Source organism: Sus scrofa, chromosome 9 (assembly GCF_000003025.6).
Source record: "Sus scrofa isolate TJ Tabasco breed Duroc chromosome 9, Sscrofa11.1, whole genome shotgun sequence".
NCBI lineage: Eukaryota > Metazoa > Chordata > Mammalia > Artiodactyla > Suidae > Sus > Sus scrofa.
In genome coordinates, this window is record NC_010451.4 from 25,418,717 (window position 1) to 25,444,358 (window position 25,642).

The 25,642-nt window shown below is 46.2% G+C and overlaps 1 protein-coding gene across 1 annotated transcript in view; it reads left to right on the forward strand.

Moving 5' to 3' along the window:
- FAT3 (FAT atypical cadherin 3) overlaps positions 1–25,642 on the forward strand; it is a 704,031-nt gene that overhangs the window by 646,323 nt on the left and 32,066 nt on the right. The window contains 4 exon segments of the mRNA XM_021102333.1: positions 377–574; positions 3,653–4,451; positions 16,119–16,253; positions 19,052–19,209. Of these exon segments, the coding sequence (XP_020957992.1) occupies positions 377–574; positions 3,653–4,451; positions 16,119–16,253; positions 19,052–19,209 (1,290 nt within the window).

The following is a 25,642-nucleotide window of genomic DNA, read 5'->3' on the forward strand; positions in this document are numbered from 1 at the left end:
CAGCAGAGCTGGAGAGCCCTGTGTGTTACCAGAGCCATTTGGGTGAATTCAGGGCAATTCCAACTCTCAAGGACAAGGTGTGGCAGGCAGCATCCTTGGAACCTCCAAACCCATTCAAGGCCAAGTCCTTGGGTTCTCCCCTGCAGCTCATTGTCTCATGGGGCCTCCTGGGGAGGCAGCCAAGGAGGCGACGTGTGATGCTTACGGACGCCGGCCTGTTTTCAGAAGACAAGATAATATCACAGAGAAACCCTTCTGCTAAAAGCCCTGTGTTCTAGCGCAGCCCTCTCAGCCCGTAATGATGGGGTTTTTTTAAAATGTGGAGAGAGGTGTAATTTTATCTTCTTCTTTTTTTTTAATATACTCTCTTATGCAGGAAAATAAGCCAGTAGGCACCAGCATTTTGCAGCTCATGGTGACAGACAGAGACTCCTTTCATAATGGGCCTCCCTTCTCCTTCTCTATTTTGTCGGGCAACGAAGAAGAGGCGTTTGTGCTGGATTCACACGGGATCCTGCGGTCGGCCGTGGTCTTCCGGCACACGGAGTCTCTGGAGTACGTGCTGTGTGTCCAGGTACGGCCTGGAGCGCTGCCCACAGCAGGCCAGCTTCCTCTCTCCTGCTGGTGGCTAGGCCCATTGGTTGGGCTTTTCACAGTGGAGCAAGTCGCATAATTCATTGCCGGGCAGGAATGGTCCCCTTTTAATCTCAAATTCAATTTCACACCCATAAAAGAGGCCTCTGTGTGTGAAATTGAACAGGGAGGAGGGGAAGCATCACTGTTCAAGAGGGGCGTTCCTGTGAGGTGTCCCGGGCTGATGGTCACTGGGCTTAAATCTGCATCTTAAAAATTCCCAGGGTTCTGATTGATTCCCAAAGACACTTCATTGATCAAGCTGGCTGCTTGGAGCCCAGTGTTTCCTACATCGCCCCAGTTGGGGGAGCTACCAATCCTTGTCCTGCAGTGATTGAGCCCTTTCATGGCTTCTGCTTTTGAAGAGACCTCTGCTGCTAAATTTCCCCAGGGAGGAGGGAGGGACCAAGGACTCAGAGGGCAGTGGCTTCTCATTGTGTCAAATGCCAGGAGACAAAGAGGCAAAAGTGGCAGTTGTGGAAAGAGAGTAGGAAATGAGAGAACACCAAAACCTTCCTGGACGCAGATTTGGGGACTAAGATTTGGGTCCCATCAGGGAAATTGAGTGACTTTTTTTAAAAACGCACAATTGGCACACAGAGGGCAACCTGAACTTCTCAATGGCAGCAATAATAATAGTCATTCTTTCTGTAGCATTTAATGGTGTACATTATTTCTTTGGATAAATTATGGCTGACTCTACTCCATGAGACCTTCCAAATTAATGACTTTGGCTCTGAGCACCTCAGTGAACCCTTCAGATGCCACCCACAATATTATGTGAACAATTTTATATCACAGTATAGGTCCCGAGGCCAAGGGGAGATTCTGGGTGCCCGCTCAGAGAAGCCAGTACAGTCTTTGGCCTTCCTTCTCTGGTTGCTAGAGGACAGATCTTACATCTCAGACTTTGCAAACACCATAAAGAGCTTTCTCTTCCTCGTCCTTTATATTAAACTACCACCAAGTCCTGTGTTTCTGCCCTCATAAGGTTCCCAAGACACATCAAGTATATTCCCTTTGCCATCACCCCAATTTATTCTGTGTCACCCTATATACTCATACTATTTCAGAAGCTTTCCAGGTGTTCCTCCAGCATCAACCTCATTCTTTTCTGATACATCCCCACATCCCAGGTTCATCATTCCACTTTGTTTAAGTCATTCCGCCAAACCAGGGGTCAGTAGATCACAGGCTCTGAACCACATCCTGTCCTCAGCCTCTTTTTATCAATAAAGTTTTATTGGAACACAGCCTCACCCATTCATTTACACATGCTCTGTGGCCACTTCCCTGTTGGAAAGATAGTTGAGTAGTTGAAAGAGATCATATAACTTCCAAAACCTAAACTATTTCTTATCTAGCCTTTTACAGAAAAGGTGTGCCCACCCTAAACAAAAACCATCTGAGAACTTATGAATTCAGGCTCTTTCTGACTTTGAATTTGAGGGTCTTTAGGCAGAGACAGCTGTCCAGTCCTGGCTAGGCCGCAGGCCTGTTAGTCTGTTACTTTAAATCCACTGGCTTCATGGCTTTCTGTCATCTTTTTGGACTTGGAGTGGGCAACCTCTGGCCTATAAAATCCAAACTCATCACTGTCCTTTGAGGCCCTACAATTTAACTTCAAGTTCAACCTAACTTGCTAAATTTATCTCCTCCTACATGAATTTCCATTCCAGCATCTCTGGTTCATGTGGTCCATTAAATAAAAAGCATGTGGTGGAGTTCCCTTCGTGGCTCAACAGTTAACGAACTCAACTAGGAACCTTGAGTATGCGGGTTCGATCCCTGGCCTCGCTCAGTGGGTTAAGGATCTGGTAAGCTGTGGTGTAAGTCGCAGACGTGGCTTGGATCCAGACTTGCCGGGGCTGGGGCATGGGCCAGCGGCCATAGCTCCATTTGACCCCTAGCCTGGGAACTTCCATATGCTGTGGGTGTGGCCCTAAAAAGAAAAAAAATAAATAAAATAAAAAAAAATATATATATATATATGATGATGATAGTAAGAAAAATAACCAAAATCACATGAACTCTCATGTACTAAATACATCTGCGGGTTAGACCTGTGCTGCATATGTTGAAATCACTGTGTCTTTTAATCCCCACAATACAAGGATCCTGTGTAGATACAACTCTCTTACTCGATTTAAAGATACAGAAATTGAAGCTCAATGAAGTGACTTACTCCAGGCCAGACGCCAGATTCAAACCCAGGTCTGTGTGACGGCCAGGCCCCCGCTTTTACACACCGCCTTCCACATTCAAGGACACGTCCCCCAGCTGGCCCCTGGCCTGCCATGTCCACTGCAGCCCCACATCCCAAGGTACCTGCCCTGGGGAGCCAGCCCCTGAGCCTCTGCCTTCTCTGAAGCCCTACAGCACTGACCGCCGCTCCGCTGAACACGGCAGGTGCTGAGTAAGGATCTGTTTTCAGAGTGATGCTTCCATCAATTCTGCTCTCAGGAAGGAAGACAAAATCATTTTATTCAGCCTACCACGTTCTCCTTCAGCGAACCCTCTTTTATTCTAAGCCTTAATATGGTGTAATTCTCACCTGAAATAATGTTGTTTCTTAAATGTGCAGGGAAGGGCTGTCTGGGTCTGGTCCAAAGGAAAGAAGCCAAAGAGAACAAAAATTTCTCCTCCACATGGGAATGTCACTTTACAAGGTCCCTCTGTGGCTTCTGTCCAAAATTAAAGCAAGGCCCAGCCTGTCCTGGGCGTGTTGGAACTCAGAGCTCTCCCTCTCTCCTCCCACCCAGTTCACCCCCAACAGCTTTATTGTGTTGACACATTTTATTGTCCATTACAGAGTGCACATGGGGGGTCCAGAGGTGCTAAATCACTCCTCTTACTCAAATGCACATCTTCAGCCTATTCTAGAAGGGTCTCAGAGGGTGGAGGAAGAAGTGAACAGGGTTAAAGGAACAGACATCTTCTACCTGAGTCCTGCTGCATTTTTTCCCCAATTTTTTTTTTCTTACTCCCTTGCTTCTCCCCCTGCGCTTGGTCGTTTTAGGCAAAAGACTCGGGCAAACCTCAGCAAGCTTCTCACTCCTACATCCGCGTGCGGGTCATTGAGGAAAGTACCCACAAGCCCACAGCCATCCCCCTGGAAATTTTCATTGTCACCATGGAGGATGACTTTCCTGGTGGGGTCATTGGGAAGATCCACGCCACCGATCAAGACATGTATGATGTGCTCACGTTTGCCCTGAAATCGGAGCAGAAAAGCTTGTTCAAGGTGAACAGTCACGATGGAAAAATCATCGCCCTGGGAGGTCTGGACAGCGGCAAGTACGTGCTGAACGTGTCGGTGAGTGACGGCCGCTTCCAGGTGCCCATCGACGTGGTGGTGCACGTGGAGCAGCTGGTGCATGAGATGCTGCAGAACACCGTCACCATCCGCTTTGAGAACGTGTCCCCCGAGGACTTCGTGGGGCTGCACATGCACGGGTTCCGGCGCACCCTGCGGAACGTGGTCCTCACCCAGAAGCAGGACAGCCTGCACATCATCAGCATCCAGCCCGTGGCGGGCACCAACCAGCTGGACATGCTCTTCGCGGTGGAGATGCACAGCAGCGAGTTCTACAAGCCAGCCTACCTGATCCAGAAGCTGTCCAACGCCAGGAGACATCTGGAGAATGTCATGCGCATCTCAGCCATCCTGGAGAAGAACTGCTCGGGGCTGGACTGTCAGGAGCAGCATTGTGAGCAAGGCTTGTCGCTGGATTCCCACGCGCTCATGACCTACAGCACTGCTCGCATCAGCTTTGTGTGCCCGCGTTTCTACAGGAACGTCCGCTGCACCTGTAACGGTGAGTAAGGTTGGGAGAGTTCCCTCCCCGCTCCGCCCACCACCCCGCCCCCCACCTGGCTCCTGAGCCCTGAGGGGCGGCCTGAGTTACCATCCTGGCGCACGTGCACTCATTCTTTTACTCATTCCACAAAATATTTACTGACCATCTGCACTGTGCCTCCTCACCATGAGAGATGCTAAGGGTGAGCAAGACAAGCTCAGCCACTCTTCCCCATGGAGCTTGTAGCTTATGAGCAGCACAGACATACAAACAGGCTGTGAAGAGCATCGTTAGGGGAAATACAAAGTCCTGTGAGAGGACCTTACCAAGAGGGAAGGGTTCCTAAAGGCAGTATCCTCTAGGCTGAGATAAAATATAAGCAGGAATTAGTGTTTTTCTGTCTGACTCACTTCATTTAGTATGATAATCTCTAGGTCCATCCATGTTACCACAATGGTATTATTTCATCCTTTTTTATGGCTGAGTAATATTCCATTGTGTATATGTACCACATTTTCTGTATTTATTCATCTGTTGATGGACATTTAGGTTGCTTCCATGTCTTGGTTATTGCTGCTATGAACATTGGGATGCATGCATATCTTTTCAAATTAGAATCTTCCTCTTTTCTAGATATATGCCCAGGAGTGGGATTGCTGGATCATATGGTAACTCTATTTTTAGTTTTTTAAGGAACTTCCATACTGTTCTCTGTAGTGACTGCACCAAGTGGTCATCGGATACCACTTATATGTGGACTCTAAATAATGATATAGACGAACTTATTTACAGAACAGAAATAGATCACAGACACAGAAAACAGACTTGATTACCAAAGGGGCAAAGAGCTGGGGATAAATTAGGAGTATAAGATTAACAGACACGGATGTATATAAAGTAGATAAACAAAGGCTTACTGTGTAGCACAGGGCGCTATATTCAGTATCTTATAATATCCAGTCATGGAAAAGAATTGGAACATGTGTCCTTCATATACGTATAACTGAATCACTTTACTATATACCTGAAGCTAACATCTTTGTAAATCAATTATACTTCATATTAAAAAACAAAACAAGGTAAGTAGGCGTTCGGTGCGTGAAAATAGGTGGAGGAAGGACAGCATTCTAGCCAGAGGAGCTGCTCGTGTGAGGAAGGCTTGAAGGCCTGAGAGGACCATACCGAGGGGATGGAGAGAGATTTCCAGTGATGACAGAGGAGACGTGTCAGCAAGCCCGGTGATCACCAAGAGCCACTAGCCAGGATGCAGATCTAGACATCATCCCACAGCAGTGGGAGCCATTGGCGGGTTTGCAGTGGCAGAATCCCAGTCTGTCTTTCTCGAAGAGCCTGCGGGCTGCAGAGGGGAATGAGTTAGATGGGGCGGGGCCGGCCGCAGGAAATAAGCCCGGCAGCTATTGTAGAGCTAAGGCAGCTGGATTTGCCTCCATGAAAAACAGGGGCTGGCTGTACAGGAGCACGGTTATAGGCTGGATTCAGCCCTCAGAGCGGCAGAAATGGAGTGGTTCATGTCTGTCGATGTAGCTAGAGTCACCGAACTTTGACCTTCTCCTGCTCAGAGGCCCTGGTTGCACAGAGTCACCCGACCACCGTGGTCAGCAAGAAGCATTGCTCTCTCGATCTTTTTCTCTGTCTGATGTATGGCTCCATAAATTCACTGCCCTCTTCGAAGAAAATTGCACCCGGGGTTTTTCTAGCTGGTGTGAACTTGGCCCAAAGGGACTGTGGCCAGAAGAGAGGCCATTTATAAAACATCCCTTTAGGTAATTGGGGACAGGGAGGGCCCCTGCCCTCTTTCCTTGTAGAAATGTTGAGTTGCAGTTTGGAGAATGAGTTCATTAGAGGCAGGCCCCAGAGATCACGGCTTTCTCTTCGAGACCTTTCAGTGACCTCCAAGCAGCCAAGAAGAGTGGCAGCCGCTCACTGTGTGGTCCCCAGTGAATTCTGCTGGTGTTTTCATCAGGTGCATGCGGTGAGGTCCAACCTGTTGCACAGGTAAATTTGTTCCAGAGTTCCTCCAAGCCTGCATGCTGGGTGGAATGCATTTCTGGCAGATGCCACCAACATGCAGGATTTATGAATGCCAGCTGTCCTGGCTTTACCTAGATTTCCTTTGTAGGCGAATTGATTTATGCACCAAAGCTCTGCTAAGCCTTCCTGCCGTGATTCACAGCATGGTTCAAAAGAGGTTCTCAACAGGACAGGGAAGACCTTGCAGGAGAAACTAAACCAACTAATTAATCCTGTGCCTTGGAGACCTCATCTCCTTCAGTAAAAATCAGTGGTGGCAGCAACGTCCTAGGCACTGCAGATTCACAGTGAAAAAAGACAGTTCCTGCCCTGAGGGGGTGGCTGTTGTGAACTCAGCTTGCCATAGAGGGTTCCCGATGTGGCTCAATGGTAACAAACCCGACGAGTATCCATGAGGATGCAGGTTCGACCCCTAGCCTTGCTTAGTGGGTTAAGGATCCAGTGTTGCCGTGAGCTGTGGTCTAGGTCACAGACGTGGCCCAGATCCTGCATTTCTGTGGCTGTGGTATAGGCTGGCAGCTCCAGCTTTGATTTGGCCCCTAGCCTGGGAACTTCCATATGCTGCATATGCTGTCCTAAAAAGCAAAATAATAATAATAATAATAACAAATAATAGCGTTATAAGAAATCCCGGGGAAGAGTTCCTGTTGTGGCTCAGTGGGTTAAGAACCTGACATAGTGTCCGTGAGGATGTGGGCCTGGCCTTGATTGGTGGGTTAAGGATCACATGTTGCCACAAGCTGCAGCGTAGGTTGCAGATGCGGCTTGGATCCAGCCTTGGTGGGCCCTAAAAAGAAAGGGAAAAAAAAGGAAGAAGAGACGGGGGAGGGCAGACCTGGCAGAATTTCTTCAAAGCCGGGATTGAGAGGGGTGATTTTGTTGGGGGAAGTGGGGCTCACTCAGCATTTTGCACGAGACACTGTTGTTTTCAAAGCACTGAGTTTCTAGGTGGTTTCCTTGCCCAGGACCCCTGTGCTCTGGTCCCCAGAAACCTTTCTACTCCTAGGAAACCCAGAATGCTGGAAGTTTTGGGGATTCAGCCCCCAGACATCCCAAGAGGAGGCCTTCTTGGTTTGAAAAGGGTGCATTTCCTGTGCAGAATCAGGGCAACCTCTCAGCCTCTTCTCACCTTCAGAGCACTCTTGTAATTAAGCTGTAAAATAAAATACCAGATTTTAGTGGTAAAAGGACCTCAAAACATCATCTGGCCCAGTGCCTGTCTACAGCAGGTGATATATGATAATCTTCAGTAATTGAAGACAATAAATGCCACCTACCATCCCAACAGACAGACAGCAGACAGACACACACACACACACACAGTGGTACTGGCTGTTTATCTGTTTACCCGGGAAGGTTGGCAGATACAATAAATGGACTTTCCCACCACTTGGTGGAATAAATAGGATGATAAATAGAGGTGGCTGCCCATTCTGGGCTCTGTAGTAATATTTATACAGATTTGGCCTCAATATTCTACCCTCCTCCCTAACTCATCTTTCTCTCATGCAGATTTTTAGGGGTCAAATTAACATCCTTAGCATCTTGAACCAAAACGCTGAGTTGCTTGGACAAAATGAAAGCAGACATGAAATATAGTGCCAGAGAGGCTCACTAGAGTCCAGCCCCCATCGAGCATCATGTTTGAACAAGTCTGAGAGACGGAGTTCTGATGCCATGAGGTGGCCCTTGGTAAACTTGAGATGTTCAGTGAACGTTGGCACTTGGGTAAGAAAGTCTGTCACCAACTTAAATGATGGGGGATGATAGAGTCCCTCGTGCTCCTTTGGAGAAGCACCAGGGCAGCCCATGCAGAGGGCTGACGGTCCATTATGGAAATTTGTCATTCCTTTTTCAAAAGTCTGATCTAGAAATAAATCGAAAGGGAGGTACTTGTCCAAGAGACTGGACTTTCCATGAGCCCATCAGAGTTTTAAGAGCAGTGTGTTTATGAGAGAGTTGGTGGAAGTGAATGCCTGATTTTTCCAACCTTGGTTCAGATATGGAACCCAGACTAGAAGTTGGAGCGCCGGTAAGATGCATGGGGCATCTGCCATGATGGAACCCTATGCTGGCAGAGGTGAGGGTGACAGCAGCCGTGCCCTACACCAGCAGGGATGGCTCTGTCTTAAGGATTTGCTGGATGGTAAGAGTAACACTGAAGGGGATGCTAAGTCTGAAAGGATGCCTAGAATTTGATAGGTGATGGGGAGGGAATGTTCCAGGCTCAGGAGCATTAGAGCCAAGGAATGGAGGTGAGAAACGTGGGCAATTCAGTGCACAGGTGAAGGCCGGGGCAGACATAGCAACTAACACTTACTCAGCTGTGACCAGTTACTGCACTGTTTTTTACACATGTATAATTGCACTTAACCCTCGAAGTAACCCTAAAGGGTAGGGATCATTAACTTTCTGCAAAAGTTAAGGAAACATGGACTTGGAAAGGTCAATTGACTTACTCAAGGTCACAGAGCTAGGAAATAGCCAAGCCAGGATTCACACCTGGCAGTTGTAACCACTGTGCCCTACCACCTCTGCACAGATTTGAAAGGAACTTGAAATTCACCCAACCCAACCTCCCACTCACTAGAGACGTCTTATTCACCATACATCTGGCACAGTGAGTGATTCAGCCAGCGTTTGATCCCCAGTCCAGGTGCTCACTACCTATGAGACAGACCTGAGACACCCTCTCCCTTCTGATGCACTGAAATCCACCCCCTTGTGATGTCACCCAGCTCCACCCTTTAGAGCCACCCTGTCTACCCCTCCTGTACAAGCTGCCCTCCAGACATCTAAGGACAATTGTTAGGACCCCTTGAACCCTCTTTTTTAAGACAGACAGCAGAAGTTCCTTTGATCCTTGGCTGTACAATTAGGAGCTAGAAAGAATTATAGGTGGTGTAGCTGGGGCACAAAACAGGCATAAAGGCAGGAGTCCTGTGTCCAACTTGGAGGAGTCCATGAAAGGCCTTGGGAGCAATGAGTTGAACAGAGAGAGCAGTGAAGAGAAAGGCTCAGGGATTGGGGGCACGCTTTCATTTGCGCATTCACTCAGCAGTGAAGTAAATACTTTTCCTGGCGGGAGTGTTGGAGGTACAGTGATGAGTGAGGCTGACGTGGTCCCCATCCTTGTGGAGCATGACAAGGCCAATGACAAGGACCTCAGTTAGACTGGATGGTGGGGAGCTGGGACTGTCCTGGGAGAAAGCCAGTAGGCGGGGTAAATGGGGTGTGTGATAGGCAGGCACGGTGATTCACTTCTAATAAGGTCAATAAGATAAAAGGATGAAGGCTTCTGCAAGGCAGGAAAACACTTACAACTTAGCCTTGATGAGTTGTTAAAAAGCATAGAAACATCTGAGCTTGGGTTTGCCTTTCGGCCGGAGATGATTGATGCTAATTCTCAGAGGAGAGAGTCCACCGTCCCAACCCCCGGGGTTCTGAATAATTTAGCGTTGTCTCTGAATCTTAACCAGATTCCCTCTATAAACTGGGAAGCTTCTATTTCTCATTCACAGCAGATACGTTTCTGCTGATCCCTCATCTCCGGCATGCACGAGCCCTGAAGTGCCAAGAGAGGTTTGGAGGTGTCCACTGTGCAGGTGAAACCAGCCTCTCGCCATGCGGGTAGTCCCCTGTATGTTCCGCTCGTGCACCCCTGCCCCAGATAGAATGTCTAGAATGAAACTGCCCTCGGCCTTTAGCAACATCATCCAGAAAAATATGGCTGAGCCAAGCAGACACCAATGAAGATGATTCTGTGCTTTGGGGAGATTGGCAAGAAACCCCTTCAAAGCCAAGAGACTGAGGAGGCTGTGTAGGAAAACTTCATGCAGGCCAGGAATTAAGAAGGAAGCTTATTGACTTCTGCGGAGTTGACGGAGACATGGCATCTTGGCACACCACGGGGTTTCAGGGTGTAGGCTGCTTACCATTAGTTATTAGATTCTCAGTCGAAAGAGGCAGAGATATAGATCCAGAGGTTGAATAAGCTCCAAGTGGCAGTGAGAGTCCTCACAGCTAGATACTGAGGTATTAGCTAAAGACATGCTCTTAACCCCGGGGGCTGCGGGAATTCCAGGCAGATAAGGGGAGTCAGACCTAGGGCAGGGAGTCCTGCTAAAACCACAAGGGGATCCTCTTTCTCCTCCGTGCAGGTTCCAAAGATTTGAGCTTCTGCTCAAGTGAATTGTCTGTTGTCAGCTCTGTAGAAAGTGACCTAAATGTCCACCTGAGCAAAGCTTCAGGAGGTGGGAAGGCTCCTTATGATGCACGGTCACATCGCGTGCACGCTGCCCCTGGCCGAGAGGCTTTGTGAAAAGAAGACCACCGCCCAAGACAGGGGGCTTCGTGATGGGCCCTCCTAGCTGCACGTGGCCTGGGATGCCAATTGATAAGACACTCCTCCCACGCACACAGAGTTTCCTTTCATCTGTCCGTTTATAAGTCGTGACTTTGACCCCAAAAGGACAGCCAGATAAAGATGACCCTGGAGTTCAGGTCTCTGTCACATTGCCAAGTCAAGGCTGGCACCTTCAGTTTGGCGACCTTGGAGTCACTTGTTTTTTACTCGTAAGTGTTTTTCTTTATAAGTTGTTTTCTGATACATTAGCCCATTTAAAGCTCACAACTCTAAAGGATCAGTATCCTCATTTTTCACAAAAGGAACGTAAGACCCAGAGAAGTCAAGCAACTTGTTCGGAGCTACACATAAATACACTGAATTTACAGGGCCAAAACCCGGGGCTGCGGCTGTTCGGTGCCACACCCTTTCCTATGAGACTGCCCCACCTTCCAGAGGGGACCTAGGGATGGAAGCAGAGATGTCTCTGCCCGCTGGATGCTCCAACAGTAGCTCAAAATGTCTGATCCTTCTGTCCTGTCCTGACTTAACAACAGATGTGTCAGTTGGTTTGATAAAATGGGACCCTTCTCCCCTCGTGCTCACTCTGGCACCAAATTGATGGATGCCTGGAGATGCCAAGTGCGTAGGTCTAGAGCCCACACATACCCAAACTGTCACTGATCACAGAGCAAGGTAATTAAGCCTGCATTATTTAATGATAGTTAATAGGATAAACTTCCTCCCAGAAGCCAATGGGAGCTGACACTATTGTATCTTAATTGTTATGAGGGAGCAGATGGGACACTTTCTTCCACCAGAGAGGGGGGTTTTTAAGGCTTCTAACCACAGTCGGGAGGAGTGCCTCTCTGAAAAGGGGGTGATACAAGCATGTGCTTCTAAGAACCAGGTAACCCCTCCACCTCCCTTGAAAGCATCCTGGAGTTTAGGCTGGTGGAAAAGTGAGGGCTTTGGCTACAAAGAGGGTTGGTCTCAGGAAAGATAAACCCCAGACGTGGGTACATCTGAGGTCGAAGGACACGTGACATTGTTCAAGGTCATCATATGAAGGTCAAGTTCCTCTGACAATAAATATCTCAGAAAGGACCTAATTTCTCATCACAGCTGGGCCAGAGGGAAGAATTACAGTATTGCCCGTGGAGAGTTATCTGGTCTAGGGAAACCAGCTTTTCAGTAAGCAGAAGGCTTCCTCTACTTGGGAAAGACAGCATCCCATGCACACGCTCACCTCCGTCCTCAGCTAAGGAGGACGTTATGCTTACACTGACCTCCAGACTCTACTCTGCCTTCCTACTTCCTTGAGCCGCAGGAGAGCAGACAGTGAGCAGAGCAAACTGCCAGCAGCAGCTGCAGCCCCAACCCTTAGGGCTCCTCCCATCCCCGGCTGGGACGCAGGGAGGAGGCCCCAGAGGACTTTTAAAGCATCAGATGACAGATCCCTTGCCAAGAACTGTCCTTTCTGCCTTAAGAAATGTATTAAAAAGAGAAAGAAGTAACCTCTCAAAGTCAATGGCTGCTGGAATGAATAGAAATATACATTATTATATATCTAGTATTTAAAATAGTCATAGTTATTAATTGTAGAATAAACTAAAATTTTTATTATAATATGTATATTAATATGTTTTCTCTCTGTCCTCCAGCTAGAGTTTTTATAAGGAGGATTGGATCTAACATAAATCATTAGTTTAACGGGTTCTATGGTTTTGACATAACGAAAGAAGAAGAAAAAGAGCTGTGACGTTAGACTGCAGGTGCTGGTCTGAGCGACTTTGTGCTTTAACCCAGCATAAGGGGTGTGATTGAGAAAGTGAGGAGTCCTGTGCTAATTCCCAGGGCAGGGCTGGTGGTAGAGGAAAAGGTCAAAACATGTGGATAAAGGAAAGAAGTACTCAGATGCTGTATTTATTCTGAATATGGTATTTAGCTTTTATTATGTGCACCTGTAACCTTTTTTTTTTTTTTCTTTTGGTCTTTTCATGGCCACACCCATGGCATATGGAGGTTCCCAGGCTAGGGGTCGAATCGGACCTGTAGCTGCTGGCCCACACCACAGCCACAGCAGCGCGGGATCCGAGCCGTGTCTGTGACCTATACCACAGTCACGGCAACACCGGACCCTTGACCCACTGAGCAAGGCCAGGGATTGAACCTGCGTCCTCATGGATGCTAGTCAGATTCGTTTCTGCCGAGCCACAATGGGAACGCCTGTAACTATTTTTTTAATGAAAAGCTTACCATAACTCCTGACAAGAGAAAGTAGCTTAACTACCATGGGTCTGAAATTATCTAGTCCTCTTTTCCCCTTTGAAGCAGAGGCTTTTATATTGGATTTGTGTTGATCCAAATTTTCTAAGCAATGTAGCATTGCATGAGGGCAGATAAGACCGCGACTATAGTAAAGTGGCTGAATCTCGGAAACATAGAAATTGAGGGAAAGGCTATATTTCGGCTAAAATAGGACATGGGAAAAGGTGTGTCCGTGGCAGGGAGAGTAGCAGATTTCTCAAATACATAAGTGACTGTTTCTGTGTCCAGTTGGAAGTTAATACCCAGGGAATCTAGACTTCGGTCTATTGAATAGACGTCAGTAGACGTTTTGTGATTCTCTTGTGCTTATGGTCGCCTCCATGTGGCTGAGGTTGGCACTGGGCTCAGTTTGCATTTTGGCGCATAGGCGAACTAGTTAACAGGTACCACCTACCTAGAAGGGCGCAGGCCTCAGAAACTGAGGTGAAGCCCCGCCCCTGCTCCCCCCCGGAGACAGCACAGAGCGGGATGGTAGAATTGTGTGATGAACCATGAGTAAACACTGACACAGGCATGCAGTTAAGCCACTAACTATGGCCCATTCGTTCCCATGAAATGAATGGTACTCCTAAGATCTTTGCTACTCCTAAGATCTCATCCTTCAAGCCTGCGTTTAAAATGCTTTCTTCCAGAGTTCCCGTGGTGGTGCAGTGGTTAACGAATCCGACTAGGAACCATGAGGTTGCGGGTTCGGTCCCTGCCCTTGCTCAGTGGGTTAACGATCCGGCGTTGCCGTGAGCTGTGGTGTAGGTTGCAGACGCGGCTCGGATCCCGCGTTGCTGTGGCTCTGGCGTAGGCCAGTGACTACAGCTCCGATTGGACCCCTAGCCTGGGAACCTCCATATGCCGCAGGAGCGGCCCAAGAAATAGCAAAAAGACAAAAAATAAAAAAAAAAAAATTAAAATGCTTTCTTCCTTTGCAAGGACTTCTGACATTCTCCCAGGAAATGCAATCATTCCTCGTCTGGGGCTTCCCTTCACTCACATAGCTCTAGCAAAGCAGTGACCTTATTGAATTGTAATCATGTGTCTGTGTGTTGTCTCCTGGCAGGAGGAAGAGGTGGGATCATCTTTTTCATCTTTATACATCCAGGCCTATCACCTCATTGGCCCTCAAAAATTATTTATTGGATGAATGCATCAAAAATTCAAAACCTGTGTGGTGTAGGCTGGCAGCGGCAGCTCTGATTCGACCCCTAGCCTGGGAACCTTCCATATGCTGCAAGAGCGGCCCTAAAAAGCAAAAAGAAAAAGAAAGTTAAAAACTGGTTATCAAAATCTCTTGAAACAGACCATAAGGTGGTTGAATAGTGGTTTTAAGTTCCATAAATATTGATCAATACATGGCAGGAATAAAGATTTCTTGGAGCAAAAATAGGAAGATGTATTTCAGAACACTTATGTCTTTTAGAACCATTTGTAAAGACCATTCGAAATGTTCAGTAAAAAAATCCTCTCATCTTCTAAGACTTTGGGAGCTGGATCTCTGCCAAGAGTATCTTTTATGGCTGAGCTCTCAACCAGTGGAAAACAGGATTGATGAATCCTGAGTTCGCTGGTGCTCCTTACATTGCTCCCCTCCAGGATTATAGTTCTTAGAATGTTGATGCGTAGTTAGCATTAAATGTCTGCTTTCTCCTAGACAAAGAAATGACTGTATAATGGGACAGTATGCTTAATGAGAAGGAAGAAAGTTTGGATGGAAAGGACGATGATAATGGGCCAGATCTTGCTGAGGAACATAGCTGCTAATGTCCAGTGTATTCTTGGTTCAGAGGAGAGGTGCTTCTTGAGGCCACTCCTAACCCAGTTGTGGGGTATTTTCCATTTGTGCTTTCTTTTCTGCAGTCTTTGTACCACTTAAACTCTCACCTAATTTCATCTGAAATATCCATGACCTCTGAAAAGTGCATTTCCTTCCTTGGACCCACATTTGCCATCACCACAGGTCTAAACACTCCCTTGGGGTCTGAATTATACCTTTATCAGCTAATCTGCTTTCCAGAATTTCCTTTGTGAGGAATTAACCTTTCAGCTCACTGTACTATGAACATTGAACAGGGTAAAGAAGAAGCTTTCTTTTGCCAAGGATAATTCTACAATTTTTGATAGTCGGCAGGGCGTGCATACAGAGAATCAATACACTAACTAGCAGGGAGCAGAAGGGATTAGGAAACCATGGGAGTTGAGCTTTCACAGTTTAGACTTTTCTTTAGCAAAGTCTTTTTTGGAATTCCCATTGGGGTTCAGTGGGTTAAGGACCCAATCCTGTCTCTGTGAGGATGCGAGTTCGATGCCTGGCCTTGCTCTGTGGGTTAATGATCTGGCATTGCCACAAGCTGCAGGTAGGTTGCAGACACGGCTCAGATCTGGCGAGACTGCGGCTGTGGCTGTGGCCAGCAGCTGCAGCTCCGATTCGACAATCCCTAGCCTGGGAATTTCCATATACTGCGGGTTCGGCCCTGAAAAAAAAAGAAAGGAAAAAAGAAAGAAAAGTCTTTTTTCCTCCCTTTGAAAACAACAGCTCACATCTTCTGAAGTCTACCCGAGTGTTTCAGGGCAAGAGATGAGCGTCGAAGAAAACTAAACCCAAGTGATGGATTCAATGACTACCAGATCGCAGGAGCCCCAGTCCAATAAAGACGACCAGAGCCGTATACTGTGATCTTTCTGCAGCTGCCGTTGGTCCAGTCACAACCATAGCATATTTTAACCTAAAAAGAGGAGCTCCGTTGACTCTTTGCAGCCAGCCTGCTTCACTCTGGCAGAGAGATTTTGGCAGAGGCAGGTGCATGTGATGGGCACCCACCCCTGATGAAGCCCACTCAGGCTCTCCAGCTTCTAGGCGCCCACTCTGCCTCTCAGCTCAGAGCCTGGAGGAGCCAGCTCCCGAGCCATTCCTGTGCTCCCTGGACTTTCTCGAGTGTACTGATCATGTGTGTTCCCCTTTGTCACAGGAGGACTGTGCCCAGGGTCCAACGACCCTTGCGTGGAGAAGCCGTGTCCAGGGGACATGCAGTGCGTCGGTTACGAAGCCAGCAGGAGACCGTTCCTCTGCCAGTGTCCACCGGGGAAGCTCGGAGAATGCTCAGGTGCAGAGCGGGGCGGGATGACGAGGGTTTAATTCATATTCCTGAAGCCCTTGCCCTTGAGTGCATTATACTGCCCTTAGCCTTCCAGAAGATATTCTGTTTGGAGGCAGCATTTTCCATAGAAGGGACCCCAGCTAGCGTCCCCCTTAAACTCCACGGGATTTATTACAGCCGCTGCCTGTGGAAAGGAAACATGCAATCCCCACGGGCTCCTTCTAGAATGGGAGACCACGGCATGGATTTTCAGTCGTGTCACTGAATATGAAAAGTGTAGCCCATGATCCATATGGCCCGTGGATGTGAAGGGTGTGAAATGATAGAAAATAGAAGGCCAGGAATTCCCGTCGTGACTCAGAGGAAATGAAACTGACTAGCATTCATGAGGACACAGGTTTGATCCCTGGCCTTGCTCAGTGGGTTAAGGATCCAGCATTGCTGTGAGCTGTGGTGTGAGGTCACAGACGTGTCTCAGATCCCATGTTGCTGTGGCTGTGGTGTAGGCCAGTGGCTGTAGCTCCAATTCAACCCCTGGCCTGGGAACCTCCGGATGTTGTGGGTGCAGCCCTAAAAAGACAAAAAAAGAAAGAAAGAAAATAAAAAAAAGAAGGCTGTTGGTTAGGCAGAGTTGACGTATCTGTGACATGACCTCTGATGTTCAGAGGGCTACACAAACCTTTACCTTTCAACAGAAGGTGGAGCTGACCCAGTTCAGCTGAACTTCCATAGGGTAAGCCTAGCCTAGAGCACCAAGTAAGACTCTCCACTGCAGGTGTAGATGAACTGCATGATCCTGAAAGGAGAGGTGCCCACCTCTGTGTCTTAAAGACAGGGGAAAAAAATCGTATTTATGTTATTTCGATCTACATGATCCTTTGTTTCCATCAGTTTCAGTACTTCTTTTGATTCACATATTATCTCCCACTTCTTCCCTCTAAAAAGCATATTGTTCATTCTTGGTGCCAAGAGAACCTTGTTTTTAGTAGAGAATGTATTTAAAATGCAGGCACACCGATACCAATTTTGGAATTCTAGAAATATTTATTGAGTGATGATTAGAATAAGAATTGTAATGGGAATAAAAAATAATTATCCCAGGATATGCAAGGCATTTGGGTTCTAGAAGCTCAGCCTTTGCAAAGACAAGCACTCTTCTTAAAAAAAAAAAAATGGAAGCCAGAGCTCGTTCACAATTGACCTCAAGAATGGAGCTGCCCCATAGAGTTCCCTGGTGGCTCAGTGGGTTAAGGATCCAGCATTGTCACTTCTGTGACTTTAAGCAGGTTCGAGCCCTAGCCCTGGGACTTGTGCATGCCATGGGCATGGCCAAAGGAAGCAAAAAAGAATACCCCGGAACTGAAGGGATCCCCAGCATACTTGCCTAGGAAATCTTCTAAGGCTTAGACTTAAAAGATGCCTATGGTGTCCCACATGCGTGCTGTGTTCACAGCAGGTGGCTGTGACAGTAAGGCCAAGTCTTTTAACTTCAGCTGTCCCTTCTCTCCATTTCCCTTCTCCTCTCCTTATAGAAAACTCTTCATGGTCCATGATTATCATCCATTGGAGTATTTCCGCACATTCTGCCTTTCGCCCCAGTGAGATAGCTTGTCAGCCATTACTTTGCTTGTTAAAGCATAAAGTTGGAGGCAGTAAAAAGAAAAAAAAAAAAAAAGGCAAGAAAAGTGATAGAGAGAGGGAGAGAGAAAGAACTCAGAACTGGGTGATGCAGGTACAACTAAAGGTTCTAGGCAGGGGAGCCATGAAATTAAAAGCCAGAAGGTAGAGCTGTGACTGCTCAAGACATAAGCATCCTTTGTGTCAGTTCCTAGTACCCAAGGCAATCTGCAGATTCAGTGCAATCGCCATCAAATTACCAATGGTGTTTTTCACGGAGCTAGAACAAAAGATTTTAAAATGTGTGTGGGAACACAAAAGACCCCCAAATAGCCAAAGCAATCCTGAGAAAGAAAAATGGAGCTGGAGGAATCAGGCTCCCTGATTCAGACCACAGCATCAGTTCCCTTTTTCCATATAAGAGCAAATGACCCAAGTGAGCAGTTATGCATTTGGAGCCTCATGGAATATGGAGATTCTTTGAAAATGGTTTTGTCTTTGCCTTATTTCGTGGACTTGAAAATTTTTGAGTGTTTAAGTGATGAGGGTGGGCGTGAAGGAGGATATTTTAGCAATGCTAGCTTTAGAAAGTGGGACTTGCGAGTTGAGTGATACTAAGAAAATTCAGATTAGAGAATTTACCAAGTTGCCCTTGACATGAGACAACAAAGATTTTTTTGGCATCTGACTAGTTGGTATTTTTTTCACTTTGAAATTAGAGTGGGGGAGTTTCTGTCGTGGCTCAGTGGTTAGTGAATCCGACTAGGAACCATGAGGTTGCGGGTTCGATCCCTGGCCTTGCTCAGTGGGTTAAGGATCTGGCGTTGCCGTGAGCTGTGGTGTAGGTTGCAGACGCGGCTCGGATCCCGAGTTGCTGTGGCTCTGGCGTAGGCCAGTGGCTACAGCTCCGATTGGACCCCTAGCCTGGGAACCTCCATATGCTGCGGGAGCAGCCCTAGAAAAAAGCAAAAAAAGACAAAAAATAAATTAATTAAAAAAATTGAAATTAGAGTGGGATCAGAACTGGAGATCAAAATTTTTAATCAAAATTGGTTTTTCTTCAATGCCTTTGTTAACTTCCCATGGTCTTTAATCAGCTTGCTTGGTACTTGTCAGGCGATCGTATGTGTCTCCGCTTGTTTCTGGGTGTTAACAGCATATATGTCTCCTCGTCACGGTCTTTTCAGGGCACACTTCTCTCAGCTTTGCTGGAAACAGCTACATCAAATACCGGCTTTCTGAAAACAGCAAAGAAGAGGACTTTAAGCTGGCTCTGCGTCTGCGAACCCTGCAAAGCAACGGGATTATCATGTACACCAGAGCAAATCCCTGCATCATCCTGAAGGTAATTAAAATAGGTTATCTTTTCCCACAGCCAGTTCTCATGTTAATATTTTGGCTCTTGGATTGGGGTCTGAAATCGTTATTGTCTTTTAAGTTTGGAAACCAGAAGCCGACTTTAGGGCAAAGGGGAGTTCATTCAGCTTCAAAATTGGCTCTTTGGAGACCAGGGCATCTCTCTCCAGCGTGGGTTCAAGGGCCGGCCTCCTTTGAGCTGTAATCACTCAACAGTTCATTAGAATGTGTTTCTTAATCAATTCCACGGCAGGGGTGGTCCTTGAAAAAGACCGACTGTACCCCCTGCTACCACGTGGGTCCATCTGTACCGACCCTGAAGGTCACTTGCTCAGGGAGGAAGTTGGAGAAGATTCCATATGCCCTCTCACGGCCCAAGTAGCACAATTTTTAAATCATTCCCAGCTTAGAAAGCCACCAAAGGCTCCCGAGTCCCTCTAGAGCAGGTCTGGCATTTGCGTTCAGGTCAGAGCTTCTGGTGCCTTCATGAAAACAACAATAATCCAGCTTGACATGTCTCATTCAATTTATGTTATAAAGCTAATATAATAAATGTCTCCTATATATGTGATCATCCCTATTTGATCCAGGAGCGTACGGAGGATCAGAGAGGTGAAGTTACTGACCCAAGGTTGAACAGCTAATCCACGGGAGCCCTGTCTTCCAGTCTCTCACCCACCATGCCCTTCACCTCCATGCTCTCCCTGGCTTTCAGTCTTGTTTCTACAACTCATTTTATCCAAAACCGCAACTGGGCATCTATAGACCAGATTAAGCCTTCCGGGAATGGGAGGGGAAGGGAGAAGAGGAGGGGACAGTTCAATCAAATGCTTCTCACCAGGCCGCTGTGTCCCCCGCCCACTGTAAGTGCTTTCAAGATGGATGGAGTCTGTCCAGTGGGCAGCGCCCATCCATGTGGAAATGACTGGCGATTTTCTCCTTCCTCCTGTTTCTATCACGCGGCTTAACTGGGATCAGGGTGGGCCTTTTTAAGTTCTGTTCTTTGTTAGGTCATATCCAAGTGAGTCGGTGGCCCAGGCTTTAATCCTGGAGGGAGGAAAGTATGTAGAACATTCAATGCCAGTGGCTCCTCCTGTCACTTAGACTTTTAGGCACCTGCTTCTGGTATTGCCAGGCGTTACTTGGTGTCCAGAAGGAGGTGGGGGTTTTTGCTTTTTTTATTTTATTTATTTTTATTTTGCTTTTTAGGGCCGCCACATCTGTGGCATATGGAAGTTCCTGGCTAGGGCTTGAATAAGAGCTACAGCTATCAGCCTACACCACAGCCACAGCAACTCAAGATCTGAGCTGCATCTGCAACCTACACCACAGCTCACAGCAAGGCCAGCTCCTTAACCCACTGAGCAGGGCCAGGGCTCGAACCTGTGTCCTCCTGGATATTAGCTGGGTTCATTATCGCTGAGCCACAATGGGAACTCCCAGAGGGAGTTTAAAGTTAGCCCCTTTCATGGGGACTCTCCCCCACCACCCTGACTCATTCAACTCAGAGAGTAATTTCAGCTCTGGTAGGAAGCAGGGTTGCTTGTTTTGTTGTTGTTTGGTTGGGTTGGGGGGGGTTGTTTTGGTTTGGTTTTGGTTAACGCTTTATTTCACTGTTATTTTTTTTTAAGTTTATTGAGGTGTACTTAATTTAAAATGTTGTATTAGTGTCAGGTTTGTGGCAAAGTGAATCATTTGTACACATATCCATTTGGACAGCAATGTTTTTAAAAGAAAACAAGAGGAGTTCCCTTCATGGCTCAATGGTTAATGAACCCGACTAGGATCCACGAGGATGCAGGTTCAATCCCTGGCCTTGCTCAGTAGGTTAAGGATCCAGCATTGCCGTGAGCTGTGGTGTACATCACAGACTTGGCTCAGATCCCATGTTGCTGTGACTGTGGTGTAGGCCGGCAGCTGTAGCTCCATTTCTACCCCTAGCCTGGGAACTTCCATATGCCACAGGTGCAGCCCTAAAAAAGAAAAAAAGCACTCTAGATAAGCAGTTTTAGAAAACAGTGAATTCAAATCACATCTTCATGATGGAAGAAGAAAAATTCAGAAAACTAAGTCTGGTCTTTTAAGCCCTCTGGCCCTTGAAGCAACCTGTCTTGGGTCCTTAGCTCACTTTCTGAATAGCCCTGAGAGGTGAAGTTCTATATACTAACTGAGAAGGTGCTCTGCCTGCTCAAAGGTACAAGCTCCCAAGGGCTCTGCCTGGGGCTCACTGACCTTCCTTCTCTCCACCTTCAAGCCCTAACAGGGCTGGTGGGGGCAGAGCCCCTCAGGAGGCAAGTACTTCCTATTAGCAAATCTCTTACATAGCTTTAAATTCTAGAGGGAACAAAAATACTGGACGTAAATGGCTGGATCTTAAAATGGAGTTTGTCATTTGACACTTCACTGGCAAATGTCTAAAATGTGCGGATCCCTGGGGATGGGAAAGAAGAATAATTAAACCTTTTAGGCGGCGCTCTCTCCTAAGGTGTATTGTATTTCATGAACCAAGCGTGTTTCTGAAAGTTGTGTAAATTGAATCTCTATAAATGGAATTCTAATAAACCAGGGATGGTTTCTATTTGAAGGACCCCTTCCATTAATCCCTTTGTGATGTAAATAATCACCCCCAATCTGTGTGTTCCATAAGTTTGCTTTTCATATGTTGGCTTTGCCCAAAGCAGGACACAGCTGTACTGAACTATTGCAGATCTGCTCCCACAGTCGCCAGGAATATCTACTTAGGGGATTTGAATCTGTTTGCTTAACATTTTCAGCCTCATGCAAGATTTAATTTCATTGGCTTTAGGTGCAGTATGTCCGTTGGACTATGGTTCAACGACTCCACTGAAATGCTTTGTTTAAATTGCACCTCTTGGTTGTTTATATTTTCCTGGTTAGAGCACATTCTCTCTAAGTACTTAAGACGATCTGGGGGGTGAAGGGCACCCCTTGAAGACAGTTGAAAAATTGCATGGAGACCTTGGGAAGGAACATTCTCATGGCCAAGGAGCACCGTTGGCTCTTAGCTGCCGTTAAGGGGCTCTTCCTCCTTGTACCATGGATCCTTTTTTTTCTTCCAAAAGAGAGTCCAGCCGTGCCATAAATACACAAATGCAATAAAGTCAAAGCACCATTAAGATGAAAACAGGGACAAGTGAAATATGGGAAGGGGCTTAGGAGGTACAGAATTCCAGTTATAAAGTAAGTAGTTCAGGAGGACGTAATGTACCACGTAGGGAATGTCATCTGTCGTATTGTAATCAGTTTGTACGGCGACAGATGCTGACTCGGCTTATCGCTGAGGATCATTTTGTAATGTATAAAACTCCTGAATCACTAGGTGGCACATCTGAAACGAATAAGATGTTTGAAGTCAATGACACTTGTATTTTACCAAAAGAAAATGAAAACAGAAAGTTAAGACTCAACCAGTGAAATGGGAAAGGGGAGACTATCAGCACTGACAAATCTAGACCAGGAGTTAGTTGAACACAGACCACAACTCTGAATTTCCTGGCGGCCAAAGCTAGAATGAAAATCGTGGCGGGAGTTCCCATTGTGGCTCAGTGGGTTAAGAACCTAACTGGTCCATGAGGATGCAGGTTCAATCCCTGGCCACACTCAATGGGTTAAGGAGCTGGCGTTGCTGTGGCTGTGGTGTAGGCTGGCAGCTGCAGCTCCAGTTTGATGCCTCTCCAGTCTGGGAACTTCCATATGCCACAGGTGTGACCCAAAACATTAAAAAAAAAAAAAGAAGAAGAAGAAATGAAAATGGTAGGATAGGTTCTATGGCTCTCTTGAACCTATAAAACATGTCAGATCACTAGGAGAGATTTGCTAGACACCAGCAACTTTTTCCTGTTAGTCTTTCAGCCCCAATATTATAGCAAAAGCACAAGAAATACTTGCTTGTTAAATGAGAAATATCAAATTTTATCTTTGGGGAAAGTTACAGATGAAACATGGCTTGTTTTGATGATTCTCAGACATGGTTAGTGTTGAGACCCAGGACTGAAAGGAAGATAGTCAGGAAAGCTCATTGGGTTTATAAAACAGTCCACTTGGAATAGCCAGATCTTTCCAACACAGATCAGAAAAGTAACAGAAAAGTTCCCACAAGATTCCAGAAGTTTCAAGGATCTGTGAAAGAATCTCACTGAGAAGTGAGCTACCTTCGAACAGTTACACTTTATAACAATAATAAAATACCCAAGAGTTTACAAAGTACTTCCTTGTACATATATCTGTATCCTCACTCTCCTGTGCATGGATGTGAGAACCCGCCTTTCTGCTGCCTCTGAGGCATCCAGAGAAAAAGGATGATTTGCCTAAACTGGTCAATAGTGGACCTGGTCTTCTGAGAGTGACAGACAGGTCAGGGGTACTACAGTGTTTATCAAAAGAAGATTCTCAGAGAGCCGAGATACACTCATTCATTTATTTTTTAATGACTTTTATTTTTATATTATAGTTGGTTTACAGTGTTCTGTCAGTTTTCTCCTGTACAGCAAGGTGACCCAGTCACACATACATGTATCTACATTCTTCTTCTCACATTATCCTCCATCATAAGTGACTAGATATAGTTCCCAGTGCTATACAGCAGGATCTCGTTGCTTATCCATTCCCAAGGCAATAGTTTGCATCTATCAACCCCAGATTCCCAGTCCACCCCTCCCCCTTGGCAACCACAAGTCTGTTCTCCAAGTCCATGAGTTTCTTTTCTTTGGAAAAGTTTATTTGTGCTGTATATTAGATTCCAGATATAAGTGATATCATATGGTATTTGTCTAACTCTTTCTGACACTTCACTTAGTATGAGAGTCTCTAGTTGCAGCTATGTTGCTGCAAATGGCATTATTTTGTTCTTTTTTATGACTGAGTAGTATTCCGTTGTGTATATATACCACATCTTCTTAATCCTACTCATTCATTTATTCATACCAAGTATATTTGTTGAGCATTTACTGTACGCTAGATAGCTATTACTGGCAGCCTCAAAAATAGGCTTTCAAAAAGTTCTCTTTTTGGAATCATGTTGTGGCTCAGGGGTTAACAAATCCGACCAGGAACCATGAGGTTTCAGGTTTGATCCCTGGCCTCGCTCAGTGGATTGGGGATCCGACGTTGCCATGAACTGTGGTGTAGGTTGCATGAGGCTCGGACCCCACATCGCTGTGGCTGTGGCGTAGGCCAGTGGCTGCAGCTCCAATTAGACTCCTAGCCAGGAAACTCCATAGGCCACAGGTACGGCCTAAAAAGACAAAAAGACAAAAAAAAAAAAAAAAAAAAAAATTCCTTTTTGAACAATATTTGATAATCCTCCTCCAAGTTTTATGATTATGGTGCATCTGCAGGAGCCACCTATCAGGGGTCTGAAGCCATAAGACTTTGTGCCATAGTTTACTCAAAATCCTACTTTCCTACAAGATGACTTCTTAAAGTTCTGATTTCTTGTCTCCCGAGCCCCAAGTCACAGAAGACCCAGGTTAAAGCACATGACTGATTTCAGACAACCCTGAACACCTACAGGTTTATACCACTAGGGCCACCCTCTCCGAATCATCCAATTCGTTAAGCCGCGCCTGCTGCCTCTGCCCCCCCCCCCCTGCCCACAGCCCATCATTTCAGATCGCTGCTTTAGATTTTCTTTCAGGCTCACGCACACATCAAGGTCTAGTTAAATAGCATGCCCACTGATTTGAGAAAGCTTTGTCCTCTTAATAAAGAGATCCTTTAAAACTAGGTAAATCCTATTCTGAAGGCAGAGAAAAACTAAATACGACCAGAGTATAATTTTCCAGGATGAGAGGATTTATAGAGGCGAAAATGTTCTTTCCTCTCCCTGGCATAACATACTTGTGAAATAGCAAATATTAATTTTTGCAAGGTAGCTTTTGGCATCAGCAATTCTAGTTTATCATCTGGACAAGGCTTATCATTCCAAACACCTAGAATTTTGAAGATACAAATCATTTTTGTTTTCAGAATGCTGAGGATCATGTAGGCATTTGACTTTTTTTTTTTCCTTTTTTGGTGGGGGGGGGTGGCCACTGGGCCAGGGATCTAACGTGAGCCACCACAGTGACAATACTGGATTCTTAACCCGCTGAGCCACCCGGGAACTTCCACACCTGGCTTTCTAATCATTCAGTGGTGTTGCTACTATTTTTTTTTTTTTTCAAAAGAAAAAAAAAAAAGAAACTTAACCATGCTGTGTTACTGTGGGATAATTTGATATTCCTTGGTTGTAGAGTTTCTATTTATGTGCGTTCATCAGACCCATATCAGTTCTTCTGGATGAGTCTATAACTTGGCTATTATCCCAAGAGGTAGGGGGTTAGGGTTGGGGAGGGGAGTGGACCAAGTAATATATTAATTAAATATATCCGTTTACAAAACCTTAAATGAATTGCACCCTC